This window comes from Vanellus vanellus, assembly GCF_965231255.1.
Source record: "Vanellus vanellus genome assembly, contig: HAP1_SCAFFOLD_125, whole genome shotgun sequence".
NCBI lineage: Eukaryota > Metazoa > Chordata > Aves > Charadriiformes > Charadriidae > Vanellus > Vanellus vanellus.
This window is the reverse complement of record NW_028127759.1, coordinates 136,837-150,357: the sequence shown is the minus strand read 5'-3', so window position 1 is coordinate 150,357 and position 13,521 is coordinate 136,837. Positions and strand designations below refer to the sequence as shown.

At 51.8% G+C, this 13,521-nt stretch overlaps 1 protein-coding gene across 1 annotated transcript; it reads right to left on the bottom strand.

The window, feature by feature from the left end:
- Positions 1 to 11,836: 11,836 nt before the first annotated feature.
- LOC309685018 (olfactory receptor 14J1-like) lies at positions 11,837 to 12,766 on the bottom strand (the record flags this gene model as incomplete). Its single annotated transcript, XM_082500838.1, has 1 exon — positions 11,837 to 12,766. One exon carries the CDS (start codon positions 12,764 to 12,766, stop codon positions 11,837 to 11,839), a length of 930 nt encoding a protein of 309 aa, XP_082356964.1.
- Positions 12,767 to 13,521: the final 755 nt, after the last annotated feature.

Genomic DNA, 13,521 nt, shown 5'->3' with positions numbered 1-13,521 from the left:
TGTAACTCATTACAGGCCCAGATTGTCTTTAATATATTTTTCCTTTCATTTATGTGTTTTTTAGCTTTTCTGGGGTTTGTTAATGCTGTCAATAAAAGTGAAGAATCATCCTTTATCCTATTGCTATGTCAGGGTCTGTCTGTGTTGTGGGAGCCACAGACTTTGTGTAAATAAGAAGCTCTTCTCTCTTTGTTTTTAAAAAACTGAAGTACCCTGCACTGACTTGTTTGTCTGAGATCCTTTCCCCGAGAACTTCTCTGGAGCTGCAGGGGCCTCATCTGTGTGCTGAGGTGGAGGGGGCAGGAGCCACCCGAGCTGGGTCTGCCTCCCAGCCTGACCAGCATGGCCCTGGGCACCACAGCCCCCGGCTCTGCAGAGCTGCACCACCAGCTCGGGGGCTGTGGGACGCCTGGAGAGGGGTGCAGGAACGGCTGGCCAGGCCAGCACGGATGAGCTTTTTCGGGAAAAGGCTCTGAGGGCAGATGGGCTGTGGCAGGAGAAGAGCTGGGCACCATGTGTGTGCAGGGCAGACATGGCAAGAGGAACCCTTTGCTGCGGTGGGGCCAAAGGACCTTCCTGAGGGTGCCCTGGGCCAATTCTCTCATGCAATCCTGGGAAGGACGTTTGGCAGGTGGGGCTGCAAGCTGCCTGGGGCAGAGATCTCATCATCATACCATCTCTGTGGAAATTCTCACTGGCCTCTGTGTCCTTCTGTGGGACCAGTCCCAATGGGGCTGCTCTGTGCTGGGAGAGGGCAGGAGGTGGCCAGATTCAGGGAGGGTGTGGGCTGGCAGGGCTGGCAAGTGCGCTAGAGAAGAGAACCCCAGGGAAGAGCTGAAATGGGGGAGTGTGCAGGGTGGGGGCACACAGCAGTGTCCTGGCACAGCCGGGCTCCTGCGAGAGACATGACAGACCAGACAAGCAGGATCTGGGCTGTGCCTGTGCTCAGTGGATACCCCGGGGAAGTTGTCCCAGCGCCATCATCACAGAATCACAGTATCACAGAATTTCCTAGATTGGAGAAGACCTGTAAGATCACATAGTCCAATCATTAACCTAACACAGACAAGCCCATCACTAAACCATATCCCTCAGCACTATATCTACACGACCCTTAAACACCTGCAGGGATGGGGACTCCACCACTGCCCTGGGTAACGCATTCCAATGCCTGATGACCCTTTCAGTAAAGAAATTATTCTTAATATCCAGTCGAAACTTCCCTTGGCGCAACTTGAAGCCATTTCCTCTTGTTCTAACACCCGTTACCTGACAGAACAGGTGGACCCCCACCTCTCTGCAACCTCCTTTCAGATATGTTTAGAGAGCGATAAGGTCTCCCCTCAGCCTCTTTTTCTCCAGGCTAAAAAACCCCAGTTTCCCCAGCCGCTCCTCATAAGACATGTGCTCCAGACCGCTCACCCATTTCGTTGCCCTTCTCTGGACACGCTCTGGTGCCTCAATGTCCTTCTTGTGGTGAGGGGGCCGAAAGTGAACACAGTACTCAAGAAGCAGCCTCCCCAGTGCCCAGTACAGGGGGAAAATCACCTCCGTGGTCCTACTGGCTACACTAGTCCTGATACAGGCCACGATGCCGCTGGGGTTCTTGGCCACCTGGGCACACTGCTGTCTCACTTTCAGCCGCTATCAACCAACAACAGAGGTCCCTCTCTGCTGAGCAGCTTTCCAGACACTCCTCCCCAAGCCTGTAGCGTTGGCGGGGGTTGTTGTGGCCAAAGTGTGAGAGGTGGCATTTGGCCTCATTGAAACTCCTACAGTCTGTCTTGGCCCATGGGTCCATTCTGTCCGAATCCCTCTGCAGAGCCTCCCTACCCTCAGGCAGATCAACACTCCCCCCCAGCTTAGTGTCATCCCCAAACTGACTGAGGGTGCGCTCCATCCCCTCATCCCGATCATTGATAAAGATGTTAAACAGGACTGGCCCCAGCACTGAGCCCTGGGGGACACCACTCCTGACCGCCCGCCAACTGCAATTAACTCCGTTCACCACCACTCTCTGGGCACGGCCTTCCAGACAGCTTTTTACCCAGCAAAGCGTGTGCCCATCCGAGCCATGAGCAGCCAGTTTCTCCAGGAGAATGCTATGGGAAACAGTGTCAAAGGCTTTACTAAAGTCCAGATAGACAACATCCACAGCTTTTCCCTCATCCACTGAGCGCGTGACCACGTTGTAGAAGGAGATCAGGTTAGACAAGCAGGACCTGCCTTTCATAAATGCCTTTGATAATGTGGCACTGAGTTCAAACTCTCTGTAATAGATTTTATCTCACAGTGAGGGACTGCAAAACTAGAAAGGGCTACTGCAAATGTGCCAAGAGAATTAGAAAAAGCCATTAATGAAGAGGCAGACAGTATGACAGCCTTAGAGGAAGAAATCAAATTATTATCAAAAATGGTAATATAGAATGGCTTAGCTCTAGAGCACCTTTTAGAAGTACAGGACAGAGTAGGTGTGTTCTTGAATAACAGCTGCTGGGGTTTTTATGTCAGTCATATATAGCGGCCTTCCAGTATCTGAAGGGGGACTACAGGAAAGCTGGGGAGGGACTTTTCACAAGGGTAAAGAGTACGTTAAAAAAATGTAGGGGTAGGACGAGGGGGGATGTTTTCAAACTGGAAGAGGGGAGATTTAGAATAGATATTTGGAAAAAAAAAATTCACATGAGGGTGTTGAGCCCCTGGCCCGGGTTGCCCAGAGAAGCTGTGGCTGCCCCATCCCTGGAGGTGTTCAAGGCCAGGTTGCATGGGGCTTGGAGCAATCTGATCTAGTGGGACATGTCCTTGCCCAGGGCAGTGGGGGTGGGACTTGGTGATCTTTAATTTCCTTTCCAATCTAAACTATCCTATGAGTCTTAGATTCTACCATTCTACTCACACCACTCAAGCTGCACCGTCTATTTGATGCTGTGCACTTCCCATACTGCCTCTACAGGGGCAAGCACTCACAGAAATTTTCCTGCTCCAACCAGATAAAGCATTTTCATCGTGTTTTCTGTAAGCTCCAATTCCAGATTTACTGCCCTTCAGAGTTCTGTTGGTTCGGAGCATCCAGAGAGCCAGACCAAAAGCTGCATGGTGGGTCATTATGGTCACCACCATCACCCACGAACCTTCCACTTTGACTGCAGAGAGTGCCCCTCAGTCTACAGACCACAGAACAAAGTTGGGATGAGGCTGTTCCTTCAGACGGCTTCCCAGACAAAATGCTGTTTGAGTTGAGCCAAGGTTGCGTCAGGGACAACTCCTCGAGGCAGCCAACCAAATATTAAATGAACACAAGTAATTTGTGGATGGAATTCCGTGTGCAGGAGCAAGGACTGCCTTCAGTCTAACAGTACAGCTTCCTTATTCTTACTGTGGTTTGGGCCACACTGGCCACTGCAGCAAACAACAGATGCTCTCCCCTACCTCTCTCTCTAGGGAGAGGAAGAAGAGAGAGCAAGAGACTTGTGAACTTAACAGGAAGTCAACTACTTTAATGCAATATTAATAATAAAATAAAAAAGAAATAATGACATACATACTAAACTGGATCAAGCTCCCAGGATGATAATCACGTCAACAGCAGGCATGGGGAAAGTCCCAGGCTCAACTCTGGGACGGATGGGAACTGCATTCAGGAATGCACAGATAGGCATCAAAGGCAAACAAATAACCAGAGTCCTCCCAGGACACCAGCCACTAAAGAAAAAGAGCTGACCCTTTGATCCCTCAGCTTTTATACTGAGCGTGAGGCAGATGGGATGGATTACCCTGATGGTCAGTTTGGGGTCACCTGTCCTGGCCCCTCCTCCCGACAGGTGCGACTCCTCTATGCTCTTCTGCTTCTGACCTTCCAATGGGGCAAAGAACCAAGTCAGCTGGCCTTGGGGGTTATACCAATAAGTATGAGAAAGAGAATTCTGCAGACCATTCTTTGGCATAAATTACAACTAATCAGGTTTTATCACTCTGAACAGTGTCACCACAATATGCTGTTAATTTCAGAGAGTTCAGTTAGTTTGAAGAGGCTCAGCTGCAAAGTAAAGTTGCTGAACAGAAGAGGGGTTCTGTTTCACCTCAAACCAGCACGGGTAGGCTGTTCTTTTGGGAGGGTATAAGGAGAATAAAAGAGAAGCACTTGTGATTTCGGGGAATGACAAGAGAAGCAAAGGATGCTGTTGGCTGTCTTTACTGATGGCTCCTGTTTTACCAAATGAAACCCAAAGACCACCACAGCCTTTCCTGTGGAGCTGCTACCCAGCCGCACAGCCCCTGCCATTGACAGCGATGGAGTCACTGCGAAGGTGCAGTAGAAGAAATGAAACAGTTTGTGGTGCTGCAATGGATGGGCACATAGTTCTCAGTACAGACGGGCTGGAAGGCTCAGGGGTGGGGTTCCCTCTTGTGGCTCCATCTCTGGAGACAGAGGAGCATTAGGAGGGCTTTGGAAGAAGCTGCACAGGTTATGGGGAACTCATTGGCAAAAGCTCAGAAAAATATGGCTTTGTGTTTGAAGAATTAGTGAAGACAGAGAGTCATGAGTAAAGCTTGGGCCAGCACGGGGTGGGAGTGAGGTGGGGAAGCAGGGGTGGTGGTTGAAATCTGCAGAGAAACGGGCACAGGCAGAGGAAAGTGTAGGACAGCCTGTGGTCACGATGCCCCCCCTCCCCCAACAGAACTGAAATCCTTGTCCTTTCCACTATGGCTGCGGACTCTTCCACTGGAACCCCTGAGAGCACTCCAGTTCCTCACAGACACACTGGTTTGTTGCCTCCTCCCCCACCCTCCAGACAGCCCAAGAGGTTTCCTACACACACCCCCTCATCTCACTGCTCCCAGGAAGAGCCCTGAGCATCCCTTGAAGGAAAAAATGCCCATTGCCAGAGTGTGGGGGTCAGCGCTTGAATATCCTGCTTGATGAGACACATCAAGGGCTTTCACAGACACTTTCACATTTCATTTCCAACTGGAAGCAGTGCCTCTGGCTTTCTGCTTCAGGGACAGTCAGGGATGACCCTCAGTGGGGACCGCTGACGCCCTTAGAACCTTGGAGGCTGACTTGCACTGCTCTAGAGACCACTTCAATCCACTCTCAGTACCTGCAGTTCAGGAACTGGGCACCAGAGGGCTCATTAACATGCAAAATGCCATAACGAGCAATGGCTCTGGGCATAATTTTATTATACAATTCTGCTGTAGTTAATTAAAGGGATTTCAGAAGAGGAAAGGTTTCAATAGTAAATAACAAGAAGAAAGGATTTATTTTTCTTTCTGTTTCTTTATTTGTCTGCTTCATTCATGTGTCTGTCTTCATTGATATCAGCAATTTCCAAATGACACTGAAACTGGACCTCTCCAAACGGAGTCTGACTGAGTAGGGCAGTCAAGACCCTGTATGTCAGACACTCTATGGGCAGCCTTTGTCCCCACCTCCAACCCCGCCTTTCTCTCATCAGCCACCTGGGACTTACAGCACCTTTCCTCAAATCTCAGCTTTCTCTGCTACACTCTGGAGTTGCAGGTTTCAGCCCTTTGGAAACAGTTTCCACCTGTTTCACTTAGGGAATAAACTGCACCCAGACATAGAATTTTCTTTGTAGCAAAAAAAAACGAGACCAAAGGAAGGCATGGTTCAATAGAAAATAAAATACTCTGTTGTACATTAAGTCCACCTTTCCTCCTCTGAAGTCCACTCTCCACAGAGGACAGCCTTAGACCAAAGGCAAACACATTTCTGTGCCAAGCACGGATCCCGAGAACCCCCAAAGCACTCCCTGCCCCAGAGTCTCTTGGTTCATATGCGCTCACAGCGAGGCACACGCTGAAGTCACAAGCTCCCTCCATTCACAGAGGGAAGCAAAGAGACAAAGTGAACGGCATGCTCTCTTTGGAATGGCCAAAGGTGCACTGACCCCAAGGGGTCTGGGTTACAGGAGCATCTTCAGTGCTGGACAGCTTGGGTGCAATTGTCCAGGCTTCATTTTCTCCCGGAGGGAGAGAAATCAGTTGTCTCCACTCAGATGCTTTGCCCTACCCTGCCTGTCCACCAGCCGCAGCTCCACAACTGCTCGATCAGCCCAGGGTCACACTTCCCAGTCCCACATTGGGTCTTCAGCTATGCCTGGGAATCTGGGAGGCAGTGGGCACCTCTGTGTGGGCATCAGCCCCTGAATGACGAAGTGAGGCAGAAGTTGAAACATGCAGAAAAGACCTCGGTGTAATAAGTGTGTCAGAAGTCTTCATTTTCAGAACTTTGATACTGTTCTGTAAATTGTCATATTTTTTTGCATATGTCCTGGACAGAGACCAGACAGCTGAGGACACTTTGTCTCCCTCTGACTGTTTACCTCTGGAGTCTTCCCTTGAGGTACAGTGGCTGAGAAGAACTTGTTTCTGAAACATGAGGCAAAGAGGGTGTGAAGTATACATCTGTCTCCACCTATTCTGACTGAGATAAGCTGTGACCAGACATTATCTTTATTTCTTCTTCAAGTGTTCCTGAAATAATGTTGAGTTCTTGAATTCTCTTCCATGTTTCAAGCAAATTTTGATAGACAAGCTTGCTGTGTTTGGAGGATGCTGTCCTTGAAGACCAGGTATACTTAGCTTTCCTGCCCACCAGTGCTGCTGACCATGGGATACTGGCTACCTCTCCCCAAAGTAAGCCAAAATCTGCTCCACTGATGACCGGCATCTACAGTCTTCTATTCCCTTTTCTCCCTCTCCTCAGGAGATCATGCCGCACCATTTCTGGGTCACAACAGACCGTCTTCACATCCCTGAGCAGCTCTTGCTTGCAAGTATCAGATCTGGGTTTGGATGACCCTTGTTGGCCTATCTGGCAGCTGTGCTCAGAAGCTGTCCCAAAACTGCCTGGACTGTTTGCATCCTGCGGTGTTGCCCTTCCAGAAAATGCCAGGTCATTAAAGTCCCCGTGGAGGACCAGGCTTCTTCTACACCCAGAGACTTCTTTGGGGTGCTTAGAAAAGACTATGCCAACTGCCCCACCCTGACTGTGGCTTCCTTATCTCCCACCACAAAAGCACTGTTACTGGCACTTCCTCTGACCTCCACTCACAAGGGCTCACCCAATTTGTCACTTGCCCCATGAAGGAGCTCCATACATCCAAGCAACTTGTTCACTTTGAGGGAAACCCCACCCCCGATCCTTCCAGCCTGTCTGTACTGAAAACTATGAACCCATCCATTGCAGCACCCCAAACTCTGTGACTTCTACCACACCTTGGCAGTTACTCCATCGGTGTTAAAAACCAGAGGCTCCAGCTCGTCCTGGCTGAGGGCATCAGTGCCTGTAAGGGCTGTAGCACCTCAGGTTTAGCACCAGGCCAAGCTCTGACTGAGAGAAACCTTGGACCAAGCGTTCCAGACCCCCTATTTGCAAAGGCTTTGCGTCAGAGAAGAGCCATGACAAAGGGGGTGGAAACCCAAAGTTGAAATGATTGGATGTCAAGAGAGTGAGCAAAGCCTGCCGTCCCCAAGGACAGAGAGAAACAGGGCTGGGAAGTGCAGCCCTGGCAAGATACGGGGGTGCTGTCAATGCTGTCTCTGTTGCTCCAGAAGGCCTTCAAGTGGACGTGAAGGCCATCTCCATGAACAACAAGGTGCTGCTGAGCAGCCCACTGTGAAAATTGTTGGTCTGTTCCTTGACTGTGTCTTCAAGGGGATGAGTCAAGTGGGGGAGAGAGAAAACCCAGCAGTCTGACAGCGTAGGCCCATGTGTGATGTGCCTCGTGTTCCTGCACTGCCCTATGTCTACTGAATGGAGAAGGGACAGACCTTGCCACGCTGTGGTGGTGGCAATCCGTGGCTGGCACAAAGGCACCGAACCTGTCTGCAGGGCCGTCTGGAGTGTCTCTCCCACACTCGCTCAGAACGGGGATGGCTTTCCTGTGCAGTACCTGCCGGCCACATGTAGCGATGTGTGAGAGCCTTGGCATCTCACAAAACTACAGGCTTCTGTTGGGACACCAAAGAGAGGAACTTCCTGGAATCTCATTAGTCAACGTGGGGATGAAAACCATCATCGTAGTCAATGGAGATCTAGTCAATGCAGCTGACGGAAAAGAGACAAAGTGAGCTCTCCCTGTGGTACAGGACACCATTTGGGTAGATGGCACATAAGCTGCAAAGAAAACAGTAAATAGGGACAGGTGCAGTTCTCTTCCACTGTCCTTGGACAACCTCTGGCACCTCAAATGTCACCAGGTGTTTCATCTGAACAGCCAGCTCCTACCCTACATCTTCATTCATTACCATGGCAGCTGAGACGAGGAGCTCACATGCAGGTGCCTATTTAATGCCCACCTGAAGTGAGGCAAGAGGAGTGCCACCGCCTGTGGGCTTGTGACAGGCATGGGAGGGAGCTGAGTCCCCTTCCAGTGCTCGCAATAGAAACGCAGGATGAGATGCCTCCATTGACTCAGCTGAGCCCTATCCCCCACCAGGAGTAAAGAAGGTCCCTGCCTGCCATTGTCTGCATGTCCTGCCCAATAATAAGACAAGAAAGTAGTCTGAGTATCCTGGACAGGTCTTCCAGAGCTGGCACATGCCATGGCTGAGAGGAGCTGTCACGGTGTCTGTCTTGGCTTCTCTGGGGTGGAGAAGGAGGACGTGCTGCAGAGCAGGGCTTCCCTGCTGCACCGTCAGAGGGAAAGGTCATGATGGCTGCCTTCTCCTGGGGATGGCTTCAGGGGTGGGAAGCTGCGGGTGCAGCTACGGCTGCCCCGGGCTGTCCTTCAGAACAGGGTCCGCGCACTCCAGGGAGCCTCCTGTGTGCCAGGGCAGGGACTTTGCCCCCTGCCAGGATCCCCACTCAGCCTGCCCACAGAGCTCCCCACGCTGCTGTGGGGAGAAGCTGTGAGTGGAAGGAGGGATCCCTGCAAGGGTAGAATCACAGACTCATGGAATGGTCAGAGTAGGAAGGGACTTGAAGATCAACTAGTTCCACCGCCCCTGTCCTGGGCAAGGGCACCTCATTCTAGATCAGGTTGCTCAAAGCCCTGTCTAACCTGGCCTTGAACACTTCCAGGGATGGGGCCTCAACAACCTCTCTGGGCAGCCTCTTCCAGTGTCTCACCACCTCAGAGTGAAGAATTTCTTCCTAAGACCTAATCTAAATCTACGCACTTTCAGTGTAAAATGATTATTCCTTGTCCTATCGCTGCACTCCCTGATAAAGAGTCCCTCTCCAGCTTTCCTCTAGGCCCCGTTTAGGTACTGACAGACTGCTATAAGGTCCCCACAGAGCCTTCTCTTCTCCAGGCTGAACAACCCCAACTCCCTCAGTCTGTCTTCTCAGGAGAGGTGCTCCAGCCCTCTGATCATCTTTGGGCCCCTCCTATGAACATGCTCCAACAGGTCACAGAATCAGATAACAAGAGTGGTTGGAAGGGATGTGCAGAGATCATCTAGTCCAACCCCTTTCCAGAGAAGGTTCACCTACAGCAGGTTGCACAGGATGGCATCCAGGTAGGTTTGGAATGTCTCCAGAGTGGGAGACTCCACCACCTCTCTGGGCAGCCTGTGACAGTGCTCTGACACCCTCAAAGTAAACAAGTTCCTCCTCATGTTTAGATGGAGCTTCCTAGCCTGCAAGACTATGATCTAATCGGCATTGCGGAGACATTGTGGGATGGCTCCTATGTCTGGAGTGTTGGAATGGATGGGTACAGGCTCTTCAGGAAGGACAGGGAGGGGAGACGAGGAGGGGGTGCCACCCTCTATGTCAAGGACCAGCTGGAGTGCATGGAGCTCTGCCTGGGGATGGATAAGGAAACGACCAAGAGAATATAGGTCAAGATTTAAGGGAGAGCATAGAGAGGTCATGTTACAGGCGTGTTCTGCTACAGGCCCCGGACCAGGAAGACCAAGTGGATAAGGCCCTCTATAGACAGATTGGAGTAGCCTCATGTTCACAAGCCCTGGTCCTCAGAGGGAACTTCAACCACCCTGATAGCTGTTGGAAGGAAAGCACAGCAGCGCATAGGCAATCCAGGAGGTTCCTGGAACGCATTGACGATTACATCCTTCTCCAAGTGACAGAGGAGCCAATGAAGAGAGGTTCCATGCTGGATTTGTTCTCACCAACAAAGAGGAGGCAGTGGGGAATGCCATTGTCAAGGACAGCCTTGGCTGCAGTGACCTTGAGATGGCAGATTCTGAGATCTTTAAGGTGGCGAGGAGGGCACGGAGTAAGCTCTGGACTTCAGGAGAGCAGACTTTGGCCTCTTCAGGGATCTGCTTGGTGAACTACATTGGGACAAAGCCCTGGAAGAAAGAGGGGCCCACGAAAGTTGGCTAATATTCAAGGGCTACCTCTGCCAAGCTCAGGAGCAATACACCCTGGCAAAGAGGAAGTCAGGCAAAGCAGGAGGCTTGCGTGGATGACCAAGGAGCTCCTGGTCAATCTCAAATAAACAAAGAAAGCCTACAGAGGGTGGAAGCAAGGACAGGTAGCCTGGGAGGAATTGTCCGAGCAGCGAGAGATCAGGTTAGGAAAGCTAAAGCCCAGGTAGAGGTGAATCTGGCCAGGGGCATGAGGGGCAACAAGAAAGCCTTTTATAGGTATGTGGGTGACAAAAGAAAGACTAGGGAACACGTGGGCCCACTCGGGAAGGAACCGGGAGACCTGGTCACCCGGGACATGGAGAAGGCTGAGATACTCAACAACTTCTTTGCCTCAGTCTTCCCTGGAAAGGGCTCTAACACTGCCGTTGTCCTCTCTCAGGCACTTCCCAGCCCTCCCCAGCCCCTCCCCAGCTCTGCCCACCTCCCCTGCCCTCTCCCCAGGACAGCCCAGCCCAGCAGCCCAGTCTGGGCTGGCCCCACAGCACTGCCCGCCGCAGGCTGATGCAGAGCTCTGAGCACTCACCGCACAGCCCCAGCTCCTCCCAAGGGTGATCCTGGGGGGCAGACAAGGAGGTCAGCCTGCCCATCAGCCCCAGGGCTCGTGCTGGCACCGAGGAAATGAGGAAAAAGAGTCTAGTCACTCTCTGCCTCTCCGGAATTCATGTTGTGCATGATCCCCAGCCCTGACTGAATTTGCCCCCTTCTCTCCCCAGGCAGCCCCACATCCCAGGACAGCACAGCAGTCCTGGCCCTGGGGTTCCCTCAAGCACCTCCTGCGTCTCCCCACTCTCCCCTCCCTGTGCCTGATGAGGCCCTGCTGACTCCCTCGGCACTGCAGCGTCCTTGTGCGTGGACACATTGATTCAGTGTTTTATGTTAGTGAACTTCACCTTTGAGGGTGGTTCCACCTTCGGAGTCTCCATTCGTTCTAGTCCAAGGGCAAGTGTCGAGTCCCTAATCCTGGCTCCCCTCCCCCTAAAAAATGCATTTCCAGAACTTCCGGTATATGCCATCAGTCCTGTCATACATGAAGAAGACTGAGGAGATAATGGGAGCTCATGGACCCTTCCACTGGGCACCAAGAAGAGTGCTTTTAAATCCAGAATATTTGGTGCAGTGGAACCCAATAGTACCGTGAGCTTACCTCCAGAAACATTGAAAACACAAGAAGAGACTCATTAACATATTGATTCCTTGAATATGTTCTTGGAAGGAACTTTGGAGGAACAGCCCATCCTTCAGGCACTGCACTTGGGAGGTGCCCTTTTATTGAAGAGCTGTTATCTGTCAGGCCACACCTGACACACTGTTGTGCAAGGGTCAGACACAGTAGGATCAAGCCTCAAAACAAGCAGCGTAAACTCAGAAAAATATCTTTAAGCAGGATTATCACAAGAGAAAAAAGCAGACTCACAGCCTAAGATAAGCCTTTGGCAATGTGCATGGAAGGGGCAGCAGGTTATTGTCAGTGAAACAGTGTCCATTGGGCCTGTTTCCGCAGGGCAGCCTTGAGCTCCTGGTTCCTCATGCTGTAGATGAGGGGGTTCACTGCTGGAGGCACCACCGAGTACAACACTGCCACCACCAGGTCCAGAGATGGGGAGGAGATGGAGGGGGGCTTCAGGTGGGCAAATGTTCCAGTGCTGAGAAAGAGGGAGACCACGGCCAGGTGAGGGACACACGTGGAAAAGGCTTTGTGCCGTCCCTGCTCAGAGGGGATCCTCAGCACCGCCCTCAAGATCTGCACATAGGACACCACAATGAAAACAAAACACCCAAAGGCTAAACAGGCACTAACCACAATCAGCCCAACTTCCCTGAGGTAAGCATCTGTGCAGGCGAGCTTGAGGATGTGGGGGATTTCACAGAAGAACTGGTGCAGGGCATTGCCCTGGCAGAGGGGCAGTGAGAATGTATTGGCCGTGTGCAGGAGAGAATTGAGAAACCCACTGCCCCAGACAGCTGCTGCCATGCGGACACAAGCTCTGCTGCCCAGGAGGGTCCCGTAGTGCAGAGGTTGGCAGATGGCAACATAGCGGTCATAGGCCATGACGGTGAGGAGAGAACACTCTGTTGACATAAAAAAGAGTACAAAAAAGAGCTGGACAGCACAGCCAGAGTAAGAGATATCCTGGGTGTTCCAGAGGGAATTGGCCATGGCTTTGGGGAGAGTGGTGGAGATGCAGCCCATGTCTATGAGGGAGAGGTTGAGGAGGAAGAAGTACATGGGGGTGTGGAGGCGGTTGTCGCAGGCGATGGCGGTGATGATGAGGCCGTTTCCCAGGAGGGCAGCCAGGTAGATGGCCAGGAAGAGCCCGAAGGTCAAGAGCTGCAGCTCCCGTGTGTCTGCAAACTCCATGAGGAGGAAATGGGTGATGGAGCTGCTGTTGGACATTTGCTGCCTCTGGGCAGGGGGACCTGTTCAAGGAGGGAAACAGAGTAAGTCAATGGAGACTTCTGTAAGAAAAATGAAAGCCATTTCCCGTAGGCTCTGTCTCTGTTGCATACACTCCCTTTTCATTTTCCAGGAGACCTTCCTCACGTCCATGGCTGGAGCTCTGATTGGCGTTGGCTGCCTCTGCCGTGAGGAGCAGGGTGCTGCCCAGTGGCTGCCGAGGAGTCAGCCCTGCTCTGCAGCAGGGAGTTCATAGGGAGGGTGGCGGCAGGAGCCAGTCCTGGTGTTCTGCTTTGGCTGAGGAACCCACACCTAATGCAGATGGGCTTTTCAACATCTCAGCACTTCTGCTGCCCTCCAGGGGAACAGAGTGAGTGCTGTGAGACATGAGGATTGCCTGGGGCAGAGAGCAGAGTCAAGGGAGATGGTTTGTCCCTCCATCTTGCACTGTCATGAGATGGAGGGGGATCACCCTCTTGTATTATGCAACCAGACAGTGCTGAGAGCAGAAGGATCCATCTCAGACTATGAAATGTCTCACCCTTTCTCAAGGTCTCAGCACCCCACCTCTAGCCAAGGACACCCACGGCTCATTTCACCCACGCAAGAGCATTTCCTCAGTCACAGAGACTCTGTTTCTCTGTGGGGCTTTCCGATAACACAAAGGTGCTATGGGACAGGTTGGCATCCTGGAGGGCAGCTCACAGCTTCCATGGACACCCAAGGGACATACCCAATTTATGGGATCTCAGTGA